This window comes from Conger conger, chromosome 16 (assembly GCF_963514075.1).
Source record: "Conger conger chromosome 16, fConCon1.1, whole genome shotgun sequence".
Classification (NCBI taxonomy): Eukaryota; Metazoa; Chordata; class Actinopteri; order Anguilliformes; family Congridae; genus Conger; species Conger conger.
In genome coordinates, this window is record NC_083775.1 from 17,716,960 (window position 1) to 17,743,593 (window position 26,634).

The following is a 26,634-nucleotide window of genomic DNA, read 5'->3' on the forward strand; positions in this document are numbered from 1 at the left end:
CGAATTACTTATTTCTGGTTAGTTCCCTAGCAAGTTAGCAAGTGCGCAGCTAGTTTTTTTGCTGGCGACTGTAGCTATTCTTTCAAATTCGCACTGACGTCATTAGCTACAGAGGCTCATCACCTTGATACAACACATTGCTCCGTAAACCAGCGAGCAACTATGTAGTCTAGAGCATTCAACTCGGTTCTAACGGCGTTAAACGCATGGAAGTTTACAAACTAAATAACATGTGCGTGTTACAGGAATCAGTAGGCTTGTAAGTGCCAATATTGTCGAGCTTTTATTATGCTATATTTGTTGGGGAAAATAGCTAATGTGCCAGTCTTATCTAAAAGCGTAGGTAGTTAGGCTACATAGGGACACGTGGGGTTCAATTAAAATATAGCATCAGCACAAGTATAATTAACGTTACTAGGTCGCTAACGCTGTATAGTACGTGCAAAACAACCTCTCCTCTCAACAACCTCACCCAGCGAGCCACCGAGGATCAGGAAACACACAGACCAACCACGTGTACATACAGCACGTGTGCAGAGTCACGGGATCAGTCTGTAGGCCGTCATTAAACAACGAAAGTCATGCATACTACAAAAAGTAATTCATACTAACCACCACTGAAGCGAGACAAACACGATAAAATGATTACACAGGGTTTTAAGGGTCATAAGTGTTAGCCGAGTGAAAGCATTTGTTTACCTACCTAGCACGGACTAATGCAAATGCAATTCCTACCAATACCACTAGGCGTCTCTAACAGAAACAAACAAATGCTGAGGAGGCGACGATACTGGCGCCCCCTTGTGGCGTTGGACCATCTGCGCGCAAAGTCGAAGATGAGGCCTGTAGACATGCATGATTCGTAAAATGATGTTGATATGTTTCTCTTTCCACATACTATATCATTACTATAGCGTACATATCTCATTTGGCGTTAGGTAAACAGACAAAACAGAGTATGTTACTCTAAATTTTTATTTGGTAATACTGTATATTTCGTCAATTGACTGAACATCCACATATTAATTATACAAAACATTAAAGACATGCATAGTCTGGATCTCGTTACACAGCTACTCTCATGTGGTTCCAGCACAAGTCTCACACTACGCAAAACGCTTGAGAGACAAAGACTAATAAAAAAAACACGAAAAAACATAATATACAAGAAAATGGCATATAAAATAAAAACATGGGTTTACCCATTTTTAAATTACATTTGCATTTTCCAATATAATTCTTGCAATAGCATGAAGAGTACGAAAACATGTAAACGCTTCATCTGATTGTTTTTAACATTTCATTAGCTCTAAAAAAGATGTGTTTCATTTGTAACACAGAAAGATTCAAAAAGCATAAATGAGGAGGTTGCAACTGTTTTCTCTGCAGAATCACTAACGGGGACACATTTGGGTGCATTTCACTAATCAGCAAGAGAGGAGCCGGAGATGCAGTGCTAGCCTGCTCAGTCTCAGCCATTGACTCTCAAATGTTTATTTGAAGGAATTAAATTCTCACTCTTAATGATCAAACAGTTTTTGAGTTAATTGAAAGCATCCATTATCCATAGTGTGATCCATTGCACTAATTATGCTGTTCATTGTAACTTTGGCTTTCAGGAGTTGAACTTTAGTTTGCCTGCTTGGGCAGGGGGTGGGGGTGGGTTGGGGTTCTTATAGTGGTGTCAAATTGGATTGCAGTGACAAAATAAACTAGTCCCGCAATCCCACAATCCCGTTCACCCCACGGAAGGAGTGATGTGAAGTGCCACATGGCCTAGCTCAAGCACACGTGTTGTTGGGAGATCTGGCTATGAGCACCTGGGCCTCTCCCAGCCACCACACCCCTTTCCCCTCACATTCAACCTCCCACCATCCATCACCACCAAGCAAAACAAGCCATATATACACATTTATAAAATACAGATGCTAATGATGTGAGAATGATGCTTCTCCACCACCCAAGTAATATAGATTGCTGACTCCTACATACCACTCACAGGACAATAGCAAAACACTATGGTTGGTTCAAAGCAATGATAGCTAATTATATTGTAGCTACTCACATTTTTGGTTAATTATGAAAATTATTAAGACGCAGTTATTACCGTACCAGTGTCCTTGTCATCCAAACTCGGTCAATACTTGATTGTAAAGGGTTTATTTTTGGTTGAAGTGTTTACAAGCAGAGGTAAGCTTTGGGCTTTTTTTTTAACTGTGCACTTTACTGCTTACTTCGCCCAATCAAATTTACATTTTTTTTTCTCCCATTTTTAAAATTATTAATTGCATCAAGGTTATACATGTGCCCTATACACAACATACATTTTAGTGCAACATATTTTGGGGGAATTTGGTGATGCAAATATTGGACTAATTGACTAACTGGACAAATTATGTCACAGAAGAATTGTGGAAAGAAATCCTGCATGAGCACCAAGCCTGCAGGAATTCGATTCCACATCTCCCTCTGAAGATTACGGCAGTTCATAAAATTATGTAAACTCCACCTCTCAAGCGGACTCCAAGTGTTATGTCTCACTTAACACCTAGCAATCTCTAAGCCCTCAACTCAGGGATAAACAAAAAAAAAGTATTTGAAAAAAAAGACATAAAATACAATAAAAAAAAACAGTAAACACATCTTATAGCAATGGCAATACAAAATACAATCAAGATAGAAAACCACTGGAAAGTTATATCAAGTACTATAAAGAAGCTACAAAACAAAAAATATGAAGCAAAGAGGAGACTCAGTCTTCTCTTGTTTTGGATGTTTCTTTTTCAGGGGGAGTACATATCTAGATAGAATCAATATTATTAACCAATTCATAGTAATAATAGGTGGTGGGGGGCGGGGGAAGGAAACGGTGACCACAGGGAATGGACCCCATTTCTCCATACAAATCTCATAGACTGGACAAGTGAGACGTCACAAACGGACTCAGAAAGGCTAAAGGTCAAATCCATCACTAAAATGCAGATTACCTTCTTCTTATTCTGGTTACTCGTCCTTACAGTGCTGTGACAGCAGCTTGAGAACACTGGAGAACAGCGATATGAATTTGGCACTCATAAAAGATTAGGGCTAGGATAAGGTCAGCGGATATCTACAATTAACCCTTTTGACGATGTTTCTACAAAGTGTCTGCATAACCTAAGTGATAGCCATATCAGAAATGACAGCACAGCACAGTAGCAGAAAACGCTTAGAGCTAACAAGAGGCTCCGAGCCATATTCCTTGTCATTTCTGTTTACATTTTGATTGGGCAACTGTAGAGTTGGTTGCGTTCCCCAAGGGTCACCACAAATGTTCTGACTCATTCAGTTGAATCAGATGAGTTACAAGCAGTATGATGCAGAGGAATTTCCTTCTTTAGAGAATTCTCCCATCTTGTTTTGGTAGAATGAGAAGCACGGCATTTTAAATAAAAGTCACAGACTAAACTAAGTCACAGCTAATTATTGTCATTTAAAATGAGTTGGGATTGTAAGTATAATCTTTCTTGTTATGATGACAATGCAAAATGCTCAGAGGTATTACAATACCATGTTGGGCACAACTAAAACTAAAAATAAATCTCCTGGGGTCTAATTCTTAATTAAACAGGGGAACATTTTAATTAAGAATTATGAATCAAAAACAAATTCAGGACCCTCAACAACTTTAAAGAAAGATAAGGTACCTGGCTCCCTCATGTCTGGCTCATAGTTCATTAAGACTCATTCCTCATGACATTATATATGCGCTTAAAAAATTATATCCACTGTACATTTCTTATGGATTACGACATACTACTATCTAATTTACATTTACATTACTAGTGTGTCTCATGTTTCATATGGTCAATAACCATGGGACAGGGCTACACAGGGGCATAGATTCAACTTTGGATTTAGGTATTCCTCTCATAGCTCATGCTTCACTTCTTTACTCATTCACAAAAGACATGACTGAATGGTCTGGGAAGGCCTGCCTTGCCACTAGTTACAGCATGGTTACAAGGAAATTTTTCCTTTTATTTTGGCTTCAGAGAAGTCTGACAACACCTTAGCTTTGGACTGTGACTGAAAATGAACTACCAGACAGAGGTTGACCAGGAAATTTTAATGTGCTTATTTTTCTAAAGAAGGGTAAGAGCTTGTTGGGGCAGAAAGTGCTCTTGTCACAACATTGTCCCTTGAATAATGACCATATTTTCTACTGCCAGCCTATTCCAGGAAGTGACATCATCACTCACCCAGTCTATTTGTGTTGCATGTTCTATGTCCATATCAATGGTTACTTTAATTGTATTTTCATGATAACATTATAATTTTTGTGTATGTCTGCTTGTTTGTTATTTATTCTCTTAATGCAGGCATTTCTATGCGGGCTCTGCAGTGGGCAGTCGGGACAGGATTAGGGGTCCTCAATGTCCATGAACTCCTTCTTGGGCGGTGCAACCCCACGGTACCAGGCACAGGAGCCATCGCTCCTCTTGATGCAGGCGTAGTGGTTGGCCTGGCGACCACTGATGCTCTTCTCCATCACCCAGTCTGTCCACAAGCACTCCTCTGGGCTATTGATCATGCACGGGATAGAGGGGCATCGAGTGATCTGGGGGCGAGAGAGGGAGAGAGAGAGAGACAGAGAGAGAGAGAGAGCCAGGGAAGGAGAGGTTGGTAATGGGAAACAAGGAGGAGAAAGGGGTAGGCACACATGAGAGAGTATGAGTGTGAGACAGACAGCAAGAGAGGGATGGTCAGGTAAAAAAAGAACAAAGAGAGACATACAGGGAATAGAGAAAGCGGCAAGAAGTGCAAGAAGCAGAGAAAGGGATGGGCAGGGATGGAGGGAGAGGAGGGTGGGCAGGGAGGAGAAAGATAAGGGCAGGCATTGCAGAGGGATGAGCACAGATATGAACAGACAGAAGAACAGGGTACAGAAGGGGCGTGGTGGAGAAATCCATTAACATTGTACCCCACAGAGAGATACATGCAAGTGCATTCTGGGTAACTATTTGAGGAAATTATACCCAGGAAGTGCTCAGCTGGCCATACCAAGGAACTATAAATAATGTCAATAAATGTAATTTGTGCTTCTCATCTAGAAACATCATCCCTGAGGAGAAATCTTTACAGGAATGTATTAATAAATACCAAAGTCAAATGACCTGCACAATAAATAAACAAAAATAAATTTAGAGAACCCCAGGGGAATTAAAACGGCTATTTCCCAGTTTACTGGGGCAGTGCATTTGTTAACGTTCCCTGGTGAGGGGGTGGGATTGGTCCCCATGTCCTCCCGGATGGGCCTCACCTTGCAATCGCAGCCCATTTCATATCGCTGAGTCAGGCTCTTCTTCTGCGTGAGGCTCATGGTCTCCCATGGGGTGATGAAGTCACACAGGGTCACATGCATGGACCCATCTGCCTCTGTCTTGCCTGTGGGAGGAGACAGGATGGGGGTGAGGGGGCAGGGATTTTTTCAAACGGAGCTTGAGGATTGGAAGAGGACACAGTCGGAAACGCCACGGGAACTTCAGCCAGGGCCGTGCGCTGCTTGAGGGCCTCGCCCATCTCCTTGGCTACTGGAGAGCAGGATATGAAACCATGGTTGGTGGTTTTGCCCCAAAGCCGAGTGACTGACAGCACTGCGATTTATTCTATTCACCCTTTTTACAACTAAGAAGACCCAGTTGAGAAACATGGCCTAAAAAGCAAAGTTTCAAAATGGCCAACAATAAAAATGAGTAGCTAGACTCTACCAGCTTTGGGGTTCACAAAGACTCAATCGCCATCAGTGATGGAAGCAGTGGAACTATATATTGTTGCACCACACTGTGTCTATTGTGTGATGGAACTATGGCCTGGCCTTTGATAAGTTTCCTATGGTGTAACTGAAGCCTTACCTGTGATGAGGTACTCCTTCTTTCCATTGGTCTCCATGGTTACCCCACACACCGCTGAGGATGGGGCGGTAAAGATGAGCTCAATGTCCTTGTCTGGGCCTTTGAACATCTTGGCAAACAGAGCAGAAAAATGCCACTTTAGTGTCTGATCATAGGTCAAATTCACAACATCAGCATAGTAACAGAATAGGACAGTGTGCTGATCCAGGATCAGTGTAATGCCTCTCTCCTTCTGTGGATAGGATATAGCTACAGTACGCTGGTCTTGTATCAGTTCTATCTCTCTATACCCCAATATTGTAATACTTGGCGAAAGGATAAGGGAAGGGTAAGCAGGTAAGTATAAGGTCAGCCCCCCCCCCCCCCTCCCTGGACAGAAGAATGCAGTGTCCAGAAGACTGACTCCTTTGTACCACCTGATCCTATAGAGTTTAATGCCATCTACTGTACTCAAGCCTTCCAAAGAGTGGAGTTTACAGTTAGTGATAGTTTTGTGTCACTATGTTCAATCAACCAAGTGTGTGTGAGTGTGAGTGAGTGAATGAGAGCAGGTATGAATGCATTTTGGCAATTCTACCTTGATCTGTTTGATGTCGTACTGGATTCTCTTGATGGGATGGCCGTATATGTCGTTCCCAGAATCCACCTCTTTCCCTCCAACCACCTTGGCCCTGATGACTGGTGGAAGAAACAGACATGCCCACAGTCAGTCTGTACATCCGTTTACAGCATTCAATTGTCAGTTACCAAAAACAGACCAATTCATAACTGACAAATATGTCACACAGGGTCACACATTACATTACATTACATTATTGGCATTTGGCAGACGCTCTTATCCAGTGCATACCCATAACCAGGGATAAGTGCGCTGAAAGGCCCTAGAGGGAAGTATAATTTCAATTGCTACCCGTACAACAAAGATAAGGACCAGGGCCTATCTTCTTTTTTTTTTTTTTTAAACAACAAATAAACAATCAACAAAGCAAAAGTGACCAAACTTAACTATCCAACTACTGCTTACCGAGCCAACTAAAAAATACCGAAACACAACGTAAATCACAAAGACAACAATTAAGGTTCACAGGGAGGTAGGGATGGATGGGGAGAGGTGCTGCTTGAAGAGGTGCGTCTTCAGTTTGCGCTTGAAGGTGGGGAGAGATTCTACAGTTCTGACCTCAACGGGGAGTTCGTTCCACCACCGTGGAGCCAGAACAGACAGTAGTCGTGAGCGTGAGGTGGAGGTTCAGAGAGGGGGAGGTGCCAAGTGGCCTGTGGAGGCTGAACGAAGAGGTCTGGCAGGGGTGTAGGGTCTGATGATTTTTTGTAGGTAAGCTGGGGAAGACCCCTTAACTGCTTGAAAGGCTAGCACCAATGTTTTGAATTTGATGCGAGCCATGACAGGCAGCCGGTGGAGGGAAGTAAGCAGGGGGGTGACGTGTGAGTATTTGGGCAGGTTGAAGACCAGACGAGCTGCTGCAATCTGGATAAGTTGGAGGGGTCTGATGGCGGACGCTGGAAGGCCAGCCAAGAGAGAATTGCAGCAGTTCAGGCGGGACAATATGGCTACTTTTCAGCTTTAATATGTTAATGTGCTCTTATGCACAATCCCCAGTTCCATATGTTGTTATCTCAATCTGATTAAGCTATAAACATTTTTTTATATTAATCTGGTGTAAGGGTAATTTTCTGAATTGATTCTTAATTGACAATGTGTTAAAATAAAGACAATCACATGATTACAAATAACCTTTTAGTGATAATCCTTATTACTATTAGACCACTTTCTGAATGAAGTGCTTACTATGAGTATTTCTGTCTCTCTCCCAGCAGACAGACAGCCTTTGACCTTAATGTCTCTGCTTCTCAGCTAGCACATTCTGGTCTTACAGCAAGGTCAACAAGGGGTATTCAGAAGACAAAATACTGATAAATGTTCATGGCCAGCTTCATGTCTTTTTGTTTTGGTAAAGCCCCCCCTTCTGGAAAAGTGTGTATAAGAGTCTATGTCTGATTCAAATCAAAAAGCCGGTAGGCATTCTCACTGTCTGTTATTTCTTTGCGAATGAATATGAAAATTAAACTATTGAATAATGCTATCGTTGTTTTTCCTGGGATCTGTTTCATCAGACGATGCTCACCTGTGAAATTTTTCCTAACACTGGCTATCATTGGTTCTTACTGTATAATATGTGATATATTAATATAAATCCGTATCAGGCCAAGTATTACAGCTGACTATTTGCAGTATCAGGAAAATAAGCTGGCTCCTTCCACCATCTCTCTCCAGGAAAATTCACAGTTTGGGTCTATATTGCCCTCCCCCATAATTCACACCATATGGGTCTTTAACTGTGTCTGTTCACAGTCTGGTTTTGTGCCACTACTGACAGTATGGGCCTGTCTCTGTAGCCAGAGTCAGTGTCTCAAAGTCTGGGACTTGATGCCATCTCTATTCACAGTTTGCATGTGTATGTGTGTGTATGTGTCTCTGTCTGTATTCTGTATTTGCATTTCACCTCGCAGTTTGGCAGGAATCTAAACTCAAAGCCAGTAGGTGTGTATCAATATTAAATCAAAGATAGACAGTCTGTCAGTATCCATGTTAAATCTTAGCCTGTAGGCCTGTGTGCATGTTAACTCAAAGCGCATGGGCCTGTATGTTAACGGAAAGTGTGTGGGCCTGTTACAGAGTGCTCGGTCTGCAGTTTGTGCAGGTGCCAGGTTTTCCAGAAAAAGAGATCACACAGAGATCTCCATTGGCCCCTCTGGCTGTGATTTCTCAGGGCATTCTGGGTGCCACCCCACCCTGTGGAAAAGTGGGTAGGTCAGCAGTCTCCTGTGACTCCCCCTCACCTCCACACCTCACCCAGGAGGTGTGTTTGCTTCCCATGCCACTCCACCTAGGATACGGAGGGCGGAGATACCGGTACCAAACAAACCTCTCTCAATTTTTCAATTGAATTGAATTCAAGAATACTTTATTGGCATGATTGTAATCAAACAATATTTCCAAAGAAGTGAATGTAATAAACCTGATATTAAGCTTAACAAGAAAAATAACAGAGGGAAAATAAATAGTAATACATTTAATTACGAAAACAGTGTTGGTGTCCCCCCCTCATTGTCCCTCTTACACAATCCCCACCCCCCTCCTTTTCCTGTCATTTTTTTATCAGAAAGTCTGAATCAGGGAATTTCAGAAGAAGAAAAAGGAAGAGAGAGTGAGAGAGGGGGGAAGGGAGAGAGGGAAAAACCCTCAGTCAGAGCCAAATTCAGCCCAAGAAAACAAAGTGCAGCGTCTGCAATCAGAAAATACTCCCACCCTCACGCCAGCTCTGTCTTCAGTTCTAGTCACAGGCCTGCATGTACACACAATCACACTCCACAATATGAAAGCTTAAGAAAAATGTAATGAACTAAATTGAAATTCATTTCCCTCTTTAAAAAAATGAATATTTACATACACAACCATCCATTTACACTCAGTGACTACTTTATCAGGTCGACCCGTACACTAGCTTGTCAATGCAAATATTTAATCAGGCAATCGTGGGGCAGCAATTAAATGCATAAAAGCATTCAGACGTGGTCAAGAGTTTGCAGAGAATGGTGAGAAGGTATATGTGGGTGGATTTCTACTGGATTTCAGCTGAAGCACCTTTTCTAGGGGGAGCCATGCACAATTCTTGAACTCTTCTAGGTTACTCATCAGAACTCCATGGATGAACTACTCGCTACTTACTGCAGCTAAAGTTATTAACCTCATGGGACAAGCATCATACCTTCACAAGGTGTGCTAACTCCGGGTACGCTAGTGGGTGCCACTGCTTCTTGCTTTTCCACAAGCCTGAACATTCCCCTCTCCTAATCCCCTTGGTCCTCAGCAGATCAGGTAGTGTATAAAGGAGCATTTGTGGTCAAGCATTATTAACGGTGGTGAAGTATCGAAATGCTGAAGGTAGCAGTCATTTCCGATACGCTGTTCCCACCAAGGAGGTGCCGTACTGGCAGACCCAACAGCTGACCGGCAGACAGGCCAGAAGTCTATGACTCAAGGCTTTAGGCATGAACGTGCACAAGGTTTTGGCTTGACGTGGCTGGCCTGACTGAGGAAAGGCACTCCTACAGTACTTCTGCCAATATGAGGCATGTCTATCGTCCAGAACACAGGGATAGGCATTGTCCCGTTCAAACTCAGGTCTCCTCCCGCCTCCTTCGCCTTTGGGCCAAATCAGGACCGTAGGCAGGAGGATTTTTGAGTAATTAATCCATGTGTGCTGAAAAATTTGTGTTTGTATTTATTTATTTTCCTTTAATAGTTAGATGAAATCAATGCCACGTGATCCCTTAGACATCTGGATGGCTCGCACGCCTTTATTCACCTGGGGCCCGTGTACATCAGCCAATCCACATCATTTAGAAAGCAGTGATTCTGTGTCGCACTGAGGTTTTGGGACTAATCATATCTGAGTTGGGCTTTCCATTCTCCTCCTCTGCCTCTGGGAACCTAAACAGGGTTGCCAGACGTGATTTTCCTCTGGCAACCAAAACGCTGGACCACCTCGCCACCCCGGCCACCGCTGACCCAGCCGAATGAGTGCTGTGCCTGGGCCTTCGTACCCTCTCAGAGGCTCCACACCCAGCCTGATCACATGACTCCAACTCACACAGCTGGTACTCAGCCCAGTCCTCCCTTCTGACTCTCACTCCAAGACTGGGTTAATGGAAAACAGATGAAATGAAATGAAAACAGACATTATCTACTCATGCCACACTTTGTCACACACACATGCGTCCACACACACGTCCACACACACACACAGCTTCATTAGCTGCTCCCTAGCACAACCCTACTCGTTAGTAGCGGCTTGATCCGGTAGCGCCCGCCTCACAGGCAGGGGAACATGTTGCTTTAGCGGCTAACGACCGAGCGGGAGCCCAGCCAACATGTCCTCTCCCTGAGCCAGCGACCACGCGGCCTGTCCAAAGGGCTTTTACAAGACACTGAGGGGAGAGACGAGAAGAGCGGAGAGAGGCAGAGGGGGTGAGAACTTGAAGGGAGCTGGAAGAATGAGTGAAGTAGAGAGAGAATAAAGGACAGAAACAGGGGATGTAAAAGGGATGAACTCTACAGGTAGGCTGCATTGGCCTGCGTGTCACGGTTGTGTGTGCGGGGGAGGGGCAAGCTCCGGTGGGAGGAGCTTAGCTCGTGACATCATGCATTGCTGGCAGGGGTTTGAGATGCCTGGAAAATATGAGCAGCTGGATAATACCAGCAGTCATAACAGGAAAAAAGGCACATGCTCTAAAACACACAACCACACAGAGAACGCCCCTGCCCTCCCCCTCCTCATTCCTGCAGGCTAGGAATGACTTTACTGCATGGAAGAAATGTGACAGTGAGGGGTTTATTGCTCTGAGAAAGAACAAACATTCCCAGGTTCCCAGACAAGCCCGGTATCTCTTCTTCCTTTTCTATCTAAAACCATAGAACGAGCCGCTTCTAGTCAACTTTCTTCTTTCTTTTCTAATAACAACCTGCTAGACCCCCATCAGTCTGGCTTCAGATCTGGCCACTCGACAGAGACCGCGCTCCTCTCCGTCAGTGAATCACTCCATGCCACCTTCTCCTCTGTCCTCATTCTTCTAGATCTCTCTGCTGCCTTCGACACTGTGGATCACTCCATCCTCCTGTCCTCCCTGTCAGCAACAGGGATATGTGGCACAGCCCTGGACTGGATTGAGTCCTACCTCTCTGGTCGCTCCTTCCAGGTTGCCCGGGCTGGTACAGTATTGACACCTCGGCCCCTTGCCACAGGAGTTCCCCAGGGCTCAGTCCTAGGCCCGCTTCTTTTTTCTCTTTACACTCGTTCCCTTGGCCCTTTTATCACTGCACATGGTCTATCCTACCACTGCTATGCAGACTATACCCAACTCTTCATTCTCTCTCTCATTCCCACCATCTGATACACATTCAGCCTGTATCTCTGCTTGCCTGAGTGACATCCAGAGCTGGATGGACAACCACCATCTAAAGCTCAACCCAGGTAAGACTGAAATGATATTCATCCCTGCTATTACCTCTCCCCATCTGGATCTCTCCATTTCCCTAGAGGATACCTCACTTACACCATCACATGTGCAAGGAACCTCGGCATGGTGATGGACAGCAGACTGTCCCTCTCCGAGAACACTGCGGCAGTGACCCGGTCATGCAGGTTCTTCTGATACAACATATGGAGAATCTGCCCCTTTCTCACCCCCTACTCAACCCAGCTCCTGGTCCAAATGATGGTTTTGTCCCGCCTGGACTACTGCAATTGCCTCCTGGCTGGCCTCCCAGCGTCCGCCATCAGACCCCTCCAACTTATCCAGAATGCAGCAGCTCGTCTGGTCTTCAACCCAAATACTCACGTGTCACCCCCCTGCTTACTTCCCTCCACTGGCTGCCTGTCATGGCTTGCATCAAATTCAAAACATTGGTGCTAGCCTTCCAAGCAGTTACGGGGTCTTCCCCAGCTGACCTCCAAAAAATCATCAGACCCAACACCCCTGCCAGACCTCTTCGTTCAGCCTCCACAGGCCGCTTGGCACCTCCCCCTCTCCGACCTTCCACCTCACGCTCGCGACTACGGTCTGTTCTGGCTCCACGGTGGTGGAACAAACTCCCGGTTGAGGTCAGAACTGTAGAATCTCTTCCCATCTTCAAGCGCAAACTGAAGACACACCTCTTCAAGCAGCACGTCTCCCTGTCCCTTCCTACCTCCCTGTAAACCTTAATTGTTGTCTTTCTGTGATTCACTTTCTGTGTATCAGGATGTTTTAGTTTGGCTCGGTAAGCAGTGTTTGGCTAGTTAAGGGGTATGTTCATACATTTGGTTGTGGCGATCAAATCAAATAGGTGACAGCATGCTGGGGTACAGGTGCGGTAAGGCATGGCATGGAATGGCACAGAACGGTACGTATTGGCACGGTACGGAATGGTATACCATGGAATGGCACCATATGGAACAGTACACCATGGAATGGCATGGCATGGACCGGTACCCTATAGCCAGTCCCAGCCAGGAGCAAAGAGTGCCGCTTCTTTACGCTGCCACCTCCACGCCGGGGAAGAGCAATCATTGCACATAATCAAGCATGCTGCGTTCACTACAACTCTCTCTTACACACACATACACACACAGACACACACACACAGACATGAAACAGACAGACACAGAGTTTCTCAAAAGGTTCCATTTCAAGCATTGCATTCCGAGGTGAAGCCGTGTGCGAGTGTTAAGAGTGCGGGACTTTGAGAGAAAGCAGACAAGCAGGCAGCGGTTTAACTCACCACGATGCATGGGATTGCTAATCCCTTTCTCCTGAATTTGAACGATCTAATTCTCCCTAATAATATAGCACAGACCCTGCTTTTTATGTGCGTTGCTTTCCAGCAGGTCTGATGCATCCTGCATCGGTGCATCCTGACGAGAAGAACAGGCCACTCGGTTCATGGGGTTGCGGCCCACAGGTCCGCAGGCAGCCAATCACGTGTTGGGTCCCACACATTCCGTCTCTCGCTCTCTAGATTAAGAAGTGCTCCCTGGTGACAACTCATCTGAAGAAAACCACTGTAGAGTGCAGCAATGGCGCACGGCTAAAGCATCGGATCTTGCTGCTGGCATCAGTTGGTTACTGTTGCGCACACACGAGTTGCCAGTTTGCCCAACACACATGGAAGTGGCATTATTGGCTCCAGGTGCTAATTTATTTAATTTATTTTTTGCCAGATTTGAGTGCAAATAACCACACATTACAACAGTGGTGTGCAGAAGAGCATCTCTGAACACACAACACGTCAAAAAGTGTATAGGCTACAGCAGCAAGACCAATAAGTCTAAAAGAAAATAAGTCTAATAAATACCTAATAAAAATAAAATTATAATACTATTCGAGGGGGCACCTATATATTACAATATGACATATTACTTGTTTAAATTCCTTACAAATGTAATATATGACTTGTATAGTATTGCGGCAAGGGCGCGGTTTGCAGGAAGGAAGCAGGGCCTACTGGTTAAACGGAGTCCAGGGTGTGCCTACTTAACCAGTAGGTCTGGTCCTCAGATTGCCCTGCTTCCTTCCCGCAAATCGTGCCCTTACCCCCACCATCCCTCCCAGTTTTCCGGGCAAAGTGATTTAGGAACTTTTGCACCCACAGATGGAGGTACCAGCAGTCCAGCCCGTGCTGTTCCTCTGGCATTCCCGACCCAAACGCTGCCCTCACCACAGGACTGCACGGGGCACGCCCCGCGGTCAGCAAGGGTGTGAGAAAGGGCCCAGCGATCCGCTCCTTCTGGGAAACACCAGGCCCATCGGCGCCCTATTACCAGCATCTGTTACCATACGCGCTCACCCCCAGCATTACGGGAAGCTGTCAAACACAGCAGTCATTCAGCAGCACCCCCTCCAACACAAAGACACACCCCCCCCCCCCCAAAAAAAAAAAACAACAACAATCCAGCTCATCTTCTCCCGGAAGCCCTTCACGGTGACGGTATGTGACCAGTGTGGGCGTCCGGCTCACAGTGACCACTTTGTGTAACTTTGGCTCCCATGGTGCCGAGCAAGACTGGCCACACAATCAGTCAACAGCCTCCGCTTCTGCCCCTGGCTGAGACTACAGCCCTGTCTCATGCGTCTCATGCTGTCTCATGCGCTGAGCTGCCAGCTATGGCCCACACCCTCTCGTAAGGAGTGGCAGGGGTGGAGAGGTCAGAGGTCACAGCTGCACAAAATCTCAGAGCTGGAGTCACTGGAAATCCCCCCGCGCCACCCTGACTAACGGCGAGACCGCACACGAGCGGTCAGAAGGAGGGCGGTTGAGGCGGTCACCGCGGTTTGCCTGCGTTTTTGGCGGTCAGGCCGCTGTGCGTCATCATCGCTCCGACAGCCGTTGGTGTGTTGACAGCTCTGGTTAACTCAGAGACAGGAAGTGTTGCTACAGCTCAACGTCGCACAGCACTCCCCTGGCAATGACACAGACCCCTCCCTGGTTAACTGACACACACACACACACACACACACACACACACACACACACACAAACAAACAAAAAATTATGCAGGCACTCTTATGGCGAGCAACTGTAACTACAGGAAAAGATTTACTCTTAGAGGCAGCAACAGCGCACACGGTCACACTCTCTCTCCATCTCTCTCTCCATCTCTCTCTCACACACACACACACACACACACACACAGTCAGAACATAAGCAGCTTATCACAAAATCACAACATGGCCTCCCCCTCCACCATCTCAAGGTGCTTCTCAGAACGCCTTATAAATGTGACGCCCCGCCCTGCGACTCGCAAACAGCCATAACACACACACCCCTGGCTATAACACATCCCTGATGGTATCACTTCAATGGTTTCAGCCCTGATAACAACTGGACTCCAGTCAAGGCAAAGAGTCAACAGGACCCTGAGAATTTCTGCAGTACACTATGAGCTACTGATGTGAAAGGAAAAGGAATGAAAACTGGTTCACGATGTGCCCGTCTGGAACGAGTAAAAAAAAAAACCCCAAAAAAACAGCTTCATTCAGTCCCCGCGCACAAGAGCATCAGCAGTCAAAACAACCGTGCCCTAGCAAGGGGCCATGTGCTGGAGGAAAACAACTGTTTTTTACAGCCATAGACACAAAGACACAACTCAACTGTACCTGCATCAGCACGTATAACCACCCAAAGCCCACAGCATCATGGCCCCTCATCTCACTGTCCACTTCACCTCAGAGCTCCCCCTCCCCATCTCACTGCCCACTTCACCTCAGAGCCCCCCATCACACTGCCCACTTCACCTCAGACACCCCCCTCCCCCATCTCACTGCCCACTTCACCTCAGACCTCCTCATCTCACTGCCCACTTCACCTCAGACCTCCTCATCTCACTGCCCACTTCACCTCAGACCCCCTCATCTCACTGCCCACTCCACCTCAGACCCCCCCTCCCCCATCTCACTGCCCACTTCACCTCAGACCCCCTCATCTCACTGCCCACTTCACCTCAGACCCCCTCATCTCACTGCCCACTTCACCTCAGACCCCCTCATCTCACTGCCCACTCCACCTCAGACCCCCCCTCCCCCATCTCACTGCCCACTTCACCTCAGACCCCCCCTCCCCCATCTCACTGCCCACTTCACCTCAGACCCCCTCATCACACTGCCCACTTCACCTCAGACCCCCTCATCTCACTGCCCACTTCACCTCAGACCCCCTCATCTCACTGCCCACTCCACCTCAGACCCCCCCTCCCCCATCGCACTGCCCACTTCACCTCAGACCCCCTCATCTCACTGCCCACTTCACCTCAGACCTCCTCATCTCACTGCCCACTTCACCTCAGACCTCCTCATCTCACTGCCCACTCCACCTCAGACCCCCCCTCCCCCATCTCACTGCCCACTTCACCTCAGACCCCCCCTCCCCCATCTCACTGCCCACTTCACCTCAGACCTCCTCATCTCACTGCCCACTTCACCTCAGACCTCCTCATCTCACTGCCCACTTCACCTCAGACACCCTCCTCCCCCATCTCACTGCCTACTTCACCTCACCCTGTTCTCACGCCTCAGGAAGAGAATGCCAGACAGAACCAGAACCGGAGCCCTCCCCACCCCCCCCCAAAAAGCTGGCAAACGTCTGGACGTGATAAACACGCGCACTGGGGGACGCTCCGCTCGAACAGTCCCTCTCCGAAGCCTTGGCAATCTCTCTGCCAGCACATCTGCTGCACTTAACCCAGGAGGGATGTTTGTCTTTAATGGCTCATCTGCTCCCCCTGCATGCAGCGCTGTCTCTGGGCAGAAACCCGTGCGCTTTAGTCAGCCTTCCTCTCCCAGACCTCAAAAACAGGTCATTTCACATGCCCGTCCGCCACACCGTGAGACCGCTCCCCTGCTCCACAGTGACTGTTTGTGACTGACTTAGTGTCGGAGAGCACTCCATCAAGCACCAGGGGAAAAACCTGCACGTCCAACCCGTCGCAGTGTCTCGCGCACCAGGTAGGAAGGAGAGAGGACAGGGATTTGGGGGTGATGTGGGGTGAGGTGACCAGAAGGTTGCACGTTCATTTTCCAGGACAGGCACAGCTGTCTCTTTGGAGAAAAGCTGGTCTGCTCCAGGGTAGGATCCAGCTGTATAAAGCATTAAATGAGATGTGCACGTCACTCCCCAAAAGAGCATTGTACACAAAATTGCGAAACATTAACATCATTAATACGGCTACCAACACAGCTGGCTAAATGCAATGCCCTCGGCTGCGTATAAAACCACAAGTGTAGACCACAAGCCATCTGAAATCTATTATAACTGAATGTTCCTAACCTCGCCGATAAGAACAATCCATCCAGTTCTCATACAGCTCAGTGGTCCACCCAACCAGGCCTATCATGATTTCAGACAAAGAGGGAAGTCAAAACAGTCTTCAGCTGATGATGATCTGTTGCTGAAAAAATTCAGTACGAAGGAGGGGTGTGTTCTGCTAAGACACTTGTTCCCAGTTTTCACAACAGTTTCCCAGAGTGTGGGAGTGAACTGAATCCCCACTCCGCCCAGCAGCAATGCAGGGTGGCTAGGACTGTTCAGGGAGGGTGGGAGACAATCAGCAGGATGATCCTTGCATTGTCATGATCAGGAGCCAGCAGTCTGTCTCTGAAAGCTCTGCAGTATAAAGTGCAGTCTAGAAAACCCTCCTCACCTGGAGAGACAAGTTCACTCAACCCATATGGTCCATGCTGAGTCACAACCAGTCCTCACACACAAATACACACACACCCACCCATGTCAGAAAATTTGTGCTGACTCATGACCAGTCCTTACGCAAACACACACATACATATGTACACACACACACGCGCACGCACGCACACACACACACAAACACACCCACCCATGTCGGAAAGTTTGTGCTGACTCATGACCAGTCCTTACGCAAACACACACATACATATGTACACACACGCGCGCACACACGCACACACACACACACCCACACACACGTCTGAAAGTTTGTGCTGACTCATGACCAGTCCTTACGCAAACACAAACATACATACACACACACACAAGTCTGAAAGTTTGTGCTGACTCATGACCAGTCCTTATGCAAACACAAACATACATATACACACACACATGAACACACACACGCACACACACACACACACACACACACACACACAACAGGATGTTAAAGATATCATCTTCCTGGCCTCAAAGAGACAGTCTGACTCAGAAGCACACATGGTTTCAATCCAGACCTCAGGAGACCTTCGGCCACATTCTTCACTGCACGTCAGCCCTCTACTTCCAAAGACCCACTGACAGATAGGGCCTCTTTAGTGGAGACAGGCATAGCTGCCATTTAAAAAATAATTTTTTTACATTTGTGTTGCTTACTTACAGAACACATGTCCCAATCAAAACAAATGCTCCGAATGGGGAATAATGTGAGCAACAGCAAACAGAAAGAGTGTAAATCAGGAACAGCCTGGACAATCAGCCACCAAGCCACCAAGCCACCTCCCCATTTCACAATGCAGATTTCAACATATCATACCCTGAAAGTTTGCGTGTAAATTTTGCTTGAGCAGTGGACACACCTTTTGCCAGCTGCACGAAGACAAACTGACATATTTCCTCCGAAGAAAGAACAAAACAACGTGAAGGAGAAAAGGGAAAACTGGCTTTTCCCCCTCTTGTCATCAGTCATGACATCATTGCATTACGAATGCAAGACTACTGTATATTCCACAACCAAACTTTCTAGGCTTCTGAAAGAGAAAGCGCACACACACACACCACGGTGCTGTGGAAATGCAGAGGAGAAAATGAGTGACCTTTTAATAAGCGAACTTATTAAAAGGCCCATCCAGCACACACGAAGGAAAAATATTCTCCCAACAAGCAGGGCAGTATGTTACAGGATGTGTGAGAAACAGACGCATGGCTGTTTGGGGCACATTAGCATGTGTTTGTACACGCCAAGGAGACCGGAATGGTGGAATCTAGTAAATAAAAATGAAAAGAAAAGGCGCTTTCATGTGGCCATTTTGACAAGGGCGAATCAGACGGCCGCAGAGAAGCGGAGCTCTAATGCGTACCTGACCTTTCTAACATCGTTTTCATTCATTCACTCAGCAGGCTCATGTCCCAAGTGCATATTTTCACCCGCCCTCCCCTTAAGCGGCTGGATATTTGTGGACTGCAACATGGGAAACCCTATCCCCTACCTTCAAGGGGATGTCAACCATGCCAAATATGCGGTGTGTACAGTTATGTACAGCTCCTGTGCTACTGAGCTCCACCCATTCCCAGGGGAAACATATCTTAACGTTCTCGTGATTCAGATGGCCAGTCCTGCTCCTGGGTCATGCTGGGCCTCTACCTGTTCAGTCAGCCCCTGCCCACATCCCGCTTACTGGAAAATCCACCCCCACAGCAAGACTTCTCCCAAAAACCTCTGAATGAAGACTTCTGAAAAAACTTCCACACTGTCATAGAGACTAGATTCAAAACCATTCCAAATCTTGGATATTGACAATTCATTTTATTTATATACAGTAAATACACTCACCGAGCACTTCATTAGGAATATTTTTTACTTTATTACACCAACTTATTCAGGCGATTATCTAGTCAGCCAATTGTGTTGAAGCAGTGCAATGTATACAATCATGTACATAAGGGTCAGGAGCTTCAGTTAATGCTCACATCAACCATCAAAATGGGGAAAAGTTTTTGTGGAAAAATTGTTGGTGGCAGATAGGGTGGTTTGAGTATCTCAGAAACTGCTTATCTCCTGGGATTTTCACACACACTAGTCTCTAGAATGGTGCAAAAAAACTAAAATATCCAGTGAGCAGCAGTTCTGCAGACAGAAACGCCCGGTTAATGAGAGAGGTCAGAGGAGAATGGCCAGACTGGTCAAAGTGGAAGGGGACCGTAACAAATAACCACACATTACAACAGTGGTGTGCAGAATAGCATCTCTGAGCTCTCTGAACACTCATGCCACCATCACATTTTCCCCATTCTGATGGTTGATGTGAACATTAACTGAAGCTCCTGACCCATATCTGCATGATTTTATGCATTACACTGCTGCCACACAATTTGTTGATTAGATAATCGCATGAATATGTAGGTGTACAGGTGTTCCTAATAAAGTGCTCAGTGAGTGCACATTCGTACATTTAATTGGCAGATATCAATATGTAGGGCAACAACTCTATGCAGTATATCTGTTATATACATTTTCTCAGTGAAGCGAACAAAGATACGGGTATAATTTCCTACACTACTCATTTTTAATAAACACTGTTCCTTTTTATGAAACCTCCCCTCTCCCTATTTCTCTCTCTCTCTCTTCGCTTTATCAGGCTCTTTAAACTTCACTACAATAGCTTGTTTGAAATGACAAGCAAAGGGCCCACTGGAAATCTGTCTGAGAAAACAAGGGGCGCGGCTCCAGCTGTGTCAGCATCTGGATTCAGCCGCTCGGCGGGGGCGGGACCTGCTCGGGGGCGGAGCCACAAGGGCGGGAGCTGACCCATAACAGCATTCCTGCGATACTTCAGATCTTTCTACTGGTGGGCAGACCCGCCTTCCAGACCCAGCACTCTGGGCCACAGAGAACAGACAGAAAGAGCAGAGAGAGAGGAGAGAAGAGTGAGAAAGAGGGACAGAACAGTGAGAGAGAGAGAAGCAAAGAGAGAGAAAATGGAAGGAGGAGAGACAGACATACAGATCCTGGCAGAGAGGGATTAGTTAACCTTCAAAAAATTACTAATCCAGGCCAGGCGTTTCATGACTAATCATTGTATTACCCCATTCTTTTGTAAAGTATTTATTCTGTTAATTGTAATGCAGGCCTTGTAATAACTCATGATGGATAACTAAAGGCTAGAATTTTGAGGTAAAAATGCATAGCCTGTAAAATGGCTGAATTATAACCACACATTGGCAGAGAATTCCATGGTCTCTGGGTAATGTCTGTTCAGCCAGCAGGGATGCAAACTCCAAAATGGCCATGACTCCAGTGCCCAAAGCCCACTTTCACAAGGCTGCTTAAGGGTGGTTAATTGTGAGGATATGCAATGCGATGACACACACAAACCGACTTGTGGATTGGCAAATGGCCAACGTGACGTCATAAACCGGAAAAAGTGAACGGCAGAGATGTTGCGCACATGCAGTCTGATCAGACAGGGGCCATCTTGCTCAAGAGCACTATTCTTCATGACCTTTGAATTTTAAGGTTGCATCAGCATTCTGGGTGCTTTTGAGATATTGAGCATCAACTATACCAAGGTGAATGAGCTCCAAGCAGACACCTTTTAAATGTAGCATTTTTATACTTTTAGACAGTATTTTTGTATACAAATTTACATATATTGCCCTAAAAACAAGGTATTCATGATATGAACTCATTTTGGTAAAAAATCTCAGTTAGAACCATATAATTCAAATGATAACTTAATGTTTGGGGATGTATGAACACAGCCTTTCTGTTCACTATCCAACTTTCCCCTGACTTTCCCCTGAGCTCATTGGATTCCCCAGCTCACTTTTTTCACTGAACTCAACTGCTGATGGACTAAAACCCAAAACCCTTGAGCCTGAGAGTTCTCAGTGTCTCTCAGGGAGTCAATGCCGTTACTTTTAAACTTTTAAACTAGTAATGGGTTTGAAGGAATGCCTTCCTGCTAATATTCCTCTGTAAGTTAATTAACTTTGTCTGTGTTTGGGGTGGGCTACACATAGGAATTTTCAGCTGGTAATGCTACCCCCCCCCCCCCCCCACACACACACACTATTTTTAAAGAGAGCGCAGATCTAGGGAACGAGACAGGGTCCCACACCCCTGCCTCAGGGCCAACTACAGAAGAAAGGAAACCGAGAGAGAGAGGAAAACAGACCGACAGGATGTTGGGTTTGCCTGACGCTGCAAAAGAGGGGGAAGGAGGGAGAGGAGGGGGGTCAGAGTAAGGCAGATATTTATGGGCCAGACTGGGCGACTGATAAACAAATCTCTGCCATTTTTCTTCTGTCTCCTGTCTGATCTGGACAGCCGATACTGACACACGCGCACACACAAGGGCACACACACACAAAATTAAATTGTTGTGTTAACAATAACAACCCTCGACCATGTGACTGCTTCTAGTGATGTAGTGCAACAGGTCCAAATGTGTTGGAATAAACGTATTAATATTAATACGTTTGCTCAAGTAAGAAATGGGAATGTATCATTGCATTAGAATTTGAATATATATATATATATATATATATATATATATATATATATATATATATATATATATATATATATATACTATGTATGACATATTAATATAAATGTAATGGTAATATTAACTTGTAATAGAAGATTCAGCACCGGTTTTTTTTTTATCGGAAATTTAATATGAAAGTGAGCACGTGAGGGATGGATGAGGGCACACGTGAGGGTGGGGAAAGGTTCAACAACAACTGCCCTCTGGGATTCAAACTAATGACGGGATGCGGCACTGACTACTGCAATGTGCATCACAGGCCCAAGAGTATTTCCAATCCCAAAACCAGAAAATACAAAACACATACTAAATACAAAACTGAGGATACGTATACGAGAATATGGTTCCGATATCCGTTCATACGCTACCTTCTGTGTGATATGGGCTGGCTTTCTGTGATGGAGACAATGAAAATAGATCATGACGGAAAAAAACAAATTTGAGACTTCGGAACTTTCTCGAGTCCTCTGAAGAATTGCAAGCTACAATTTGCAAAACAAAACAGATAGTGGGACTCATATAAGCGCCTTCCTAAGACGTCATAGCCTTTATCCATGATGCCATGAAGTCGCAGTAGCAGACACACAGGCTACCATAGCAAAGAGATTAGAGCCTCACATGTGGCAATATGTTGTGCCACTGTAGAAATTTTGTAGGGCAGTCTTTCATATTTAGACACCACGTTTCCCCTTTCTGTGGTGTTCTGGAGGAAATAAACAACATAAGCTACAGCTTCGCCACAGCATCTCCTCTGCAATACAGGTAGCCTACTTTAATGCAGCTAGTCTGGTATGCTATTCCAATTTCTGTACAATAAACATGAATACCCAGCCAATTTCCCAAGAATAAATAAACTGTGCTTGCCGTAGTCTACCATTACCTATTAATTGATCTAGATAGTATGATATTTACAGACATGCATATCCGCAAATGCCCATAGCCAACACAAAGAGCTGTTCTTCTGATTGAAATCCAAGCAGTGTTTTCCCCCGGTATTTCTATTTCTGAAATGCAATTTGTGTCATTTACTTCGTGGTGTCGTTTCCAGCATACAAACGTGAAATCATTCAGGCTCCAGAATATCCCCCTGTTGGAAAACACGCAGCTATCGGAGCTGATGGCCCACATAGTAGCCTAATAAAAACTTACCGTTGGGATAACATTGTAACAAAAAGGTGTCAACTGGAGGAAAATTTTGAGGTTTTGCTTACCTACATCTGCGTTGCAAAAAGCCTGCTGTGGGTGCACAGGGGAGCAACTGCAGGCTTCTGCGATCTCTTCCACACGCCACAGAAGCAACACCGCCACAGTGGCCAACAGCCTACTAACTGTGCAAATCATTTTCGTCTTCTTTCCTTCCTTGTTGTTGCTTTTTTTTTCTTTAAAAAAAATTATTCACGTTTAAACGTATAGCTATACTTGTGATTCGCTAGGAAAGATGAACCTCTGCTCTATAATGCCACGGTGGCTTTGTAAAAAAAAAAAAAAAATAGCGCTGAGGAAAAAAGATCGAAGTTGCGCTGCTCCTGTGTGAGTTGGTGAGTCGAGCTGGTTGGCAAATTCTATTTCGGAAATCCAACAGAACGGATCTTGAAAAAAGGGATGAAAAATACGTGCGCTAATGTTTGCGCCTTTGAGTATCTAATGCCCTTCTTGCCACAACCTTCCAACGGTCTGTTTTCTCTTGGCTCAGATCTGTCTACGTTTTTATGGCTGTATGTCGGAACTCCACCCCTTCTCTCCCTCTCTGATTGGGAAAGGTCCTACCGTTCGCTCAGCTACACTGCTTTGCATCTGTCTGCCACAGTACGTCTTGTCTACGAGGTACGGAGCCGGCGCCTTCTATATGGTTTTGGTCAGCATTTAAGTAAATCATTCTATTGTCAGACTAGCTTTTTAATCCTATAAACGGGCTATAAACGAATTGCCATGTCATACTGGACGGCACAGCCATTTGATTGATCCCTCAAAATAGTATAGCCTGCAAAAACATTCCAAATAAATACCATTCTAATCCCGCGGTTTTGACAAGAATGAGATATATTTTTGAAAGTCATTTGTTATAGCCTAATATGCTATTTCTTATGGTTGACTTGAGCGTGATTTCGACACTTCACTCGGACCCTCGTTTTCTCCTCTGTGGCAAGGAGTAGATGGCCGGTGACCTTTTTTGAAATTCCACCCAAGTTCTTTGGATTCGAAGGACCACCGACCAGCATATTTGGTGGCTTCAAAGTTGAAGTTTCCTCGGAGGTGGCAGTGTAGCATAGTGGTTAGGTTAGTGGTTATGATTGTCCAGTTGTTGCCTGTTTGATTCCTACACAGTAAAATGTCCAGGGTTCATTAAACTCTGAGAGTATACTGCTGTAGCCTATCCACTTAGAGTTATGATGCGTTGTGTGTTCAGAGATGCTCTTCTGCATACCACTATTGTAATGTGTGGGTATTTGTGTTACTGTCACCTTCCTGTCAGCTTTGACCAGTGTGGCCATTCTCCTCTGACCTCTCTCATTAACAAGGCGTCTGCAGAACTGCTGCTCACTGGATTTCTTGTTTTGTTTTTTTTGCACCATTCTTTGCAAACACTAGAGTCTGGTGTGAATAAAAATCCCAGACCAGCAGTTTCTGAAATACTCAAACCATCTTGTCTGCCACCAACATCATTTCACGGTCAAAGTCACTGAGATCAATTTTTCCCCATACTGATGGTGTATGTGAACATTAACTGAAGCTCTTGACCCATATCTACGTGATTGTATGCATTGCACTGCTGCCACACAATTGGCTGATTAGATAATCGTATGAATAAGTAGGTGTAATCAAGTGGAAATGTTCCTAATAAAGTGCTCGGTGAGTGTATATGAGTCCATTAGGGACCAGTGTATGACCATATGTACTCTGTAAGAGATTTCTGATATCCCTGTGTTTGTAGCCAAGACTCAGCCCTAGACATGGCGAGAGAGTGATTACAGGGAAAGAAGCAGAGAAACGAAAGGACGAAGGGGGGTACCAGCAATTGCGCTTGAGGGGCAAAGCACCTCCCAGATCCCACTAGTCCTTTGATGAAGTCATATTTGGTTTTGAATTTTAAATGGAAAACAAAATCTATATTTAATTGTGTTCTTATTTGTTGAAAAATCCAAGTTACACTCTTTACTTAACTGTCAATACTGGTACTGAAATAAGACATGAAGATTAAAAAAATATGCGACTGAGACTTCATTCTTTCATTTGGTATGACATTTATTCCATTGTGATGTATTGCGCCCGAGAAATGTAAGAGAGCAAAATGTGTGAAATACGACTTGCTTTCCCCTACTGCCAATGGATGTTCCTTCCTTTTTTCAGTACAGATGATCTGTTTTCAGGCATAGCCACAACTCTTGACGTGAAATAGTTATTACAGTCTCTTATTCAGTTGACGGAGTGTTCCAAAATAATAATAATTGTTCCTCTTGAAGCTGTTGATGCTAAATAGATTTTATTTGTATCACACGTTTTATTGAGACACTGTCACAATCAAGACTCTAAGCAGAAAATCAGATCATAGGATTATTAGAAAAGACTGAGCCTGGAGCCTCAAGAAGCCAGCATGTGTAGTAAAAAGAAATGACATTCATAGCTGATTAACAGTCCTGACTCCTTAATGTATGTTCTTTGTTTTGATAAAGTGTCTAAAAAAGAACAATTGTTTGCAAAAATCCCAGGTGTGACATTTTGGTAGAATGCTTGAGCAAGGCACTTGACCTGGATACCTTCCGTAAATATGAAGCCGTACAAAAGAACAGTTTAAGCACGAGCTTTGCATTGCAAACCACCAAGCAAAATACCAATTTAGAGTAAAAATAAATAAAATGAATAGGATGGGGTCGTAGTAATATACTGTAAGTGGTTGTTTAAAAAAATCTTACTGCTTTTATCTTCAGCGTGCACCTCCTTCCTAATGCTGACATCATCCTTGGCTAAAGGCAGCGGGTCCTCCGGGTTCCCCTGCAAATATTTCCAAACTTTTTCCAGGGAATTTGCATTTTGCAGCTCTACAATTCCACAGCCATCAGCAGTCCCGAGTTGGTGAGGACAGATGGTGAATTATGCTGAGAGAGAAGCGGAGAGGGAAAAAGCTTTTTTCCACCATTTTTAAAAATATTTTTCTGATGTTTCTCTGACAGTACATTCTATTGTGAAGGTGTGTGTGCTCCGCACTGCTGGTAACTCCCTAAAAACATCCCCCTCAAAAATCGTCCTCCAAAAGCCACAGCCAATTTCTTGGTTTTGTGTGTGTGTGTACATGTGTGTGTATGAGTTTGTCTTTCTACATTTAGGGCTTATCATTGCATATTGGTTACTTTTGTCTTCAATAAACATGTAATGATTATCATAGACAGCTGAA

The 26,634-nt window shown here is 45.2% G+C and overlaps 1 protein-coding gene across 1 annotated transcript; it reads right to left on the minus strand.

Moving 5' to 3' along the window:
- Positions 1-961: 961 nt before the first annotated feature.
- LOC133114817 (metalloproteinase inhibitor 2-like) lies at positions 962-23,951 on the minus strand. The gene is made up of 5 exons (XM_061224478.1): positions 23,456-23,951; positions 6,472-6,572; positions 5,895-6,003; positions 5,303-5,427; positions 962-4,600 (listed from the first exon to the last, which is right to left on the minus strand). Exons 1-5 carry the CDS (start codon positions 23,583-23,585, stop codon positions 4,403-4,405), a joined length of 663 nt encoding a protein of 220 aa, XP_061080462.1. The 5' UTR covers positions 23,586-23,951; the 3' UTR covers positions 962-4,402.
- Positions 23,952-26,634: the final 2,683 nt, after the last annotated feature.

What these genes read in the sequence shown, in the direction of transcription:
- LOC133114817 (XM_061224478.1), bottom strand. Translation starts at nt 23,585, where the DNA reads ATGATTTGCACAGTTAGTAGGCTGTTGGCCACTGTGGCGGTGTTGCTT. An exon ending in TTTTTGCAACGCAGATGTAG is followed by an intron (nt 6,573 to 23,455) that starts GTAAGCAAAACC and finishes TTCTTCCACCAG; the next exon opens with TCATCAGGGCCAAGGTGGTT. An exon ending in ACGACATCAAACAGATCAAG is followed by an intron (nt 6,004 to 6,471) that starts GTAGAATTGCCA and finishes CTGTTTGCCAAG; the next exon opens with ATGTTCAAAGGCCCAGACAA.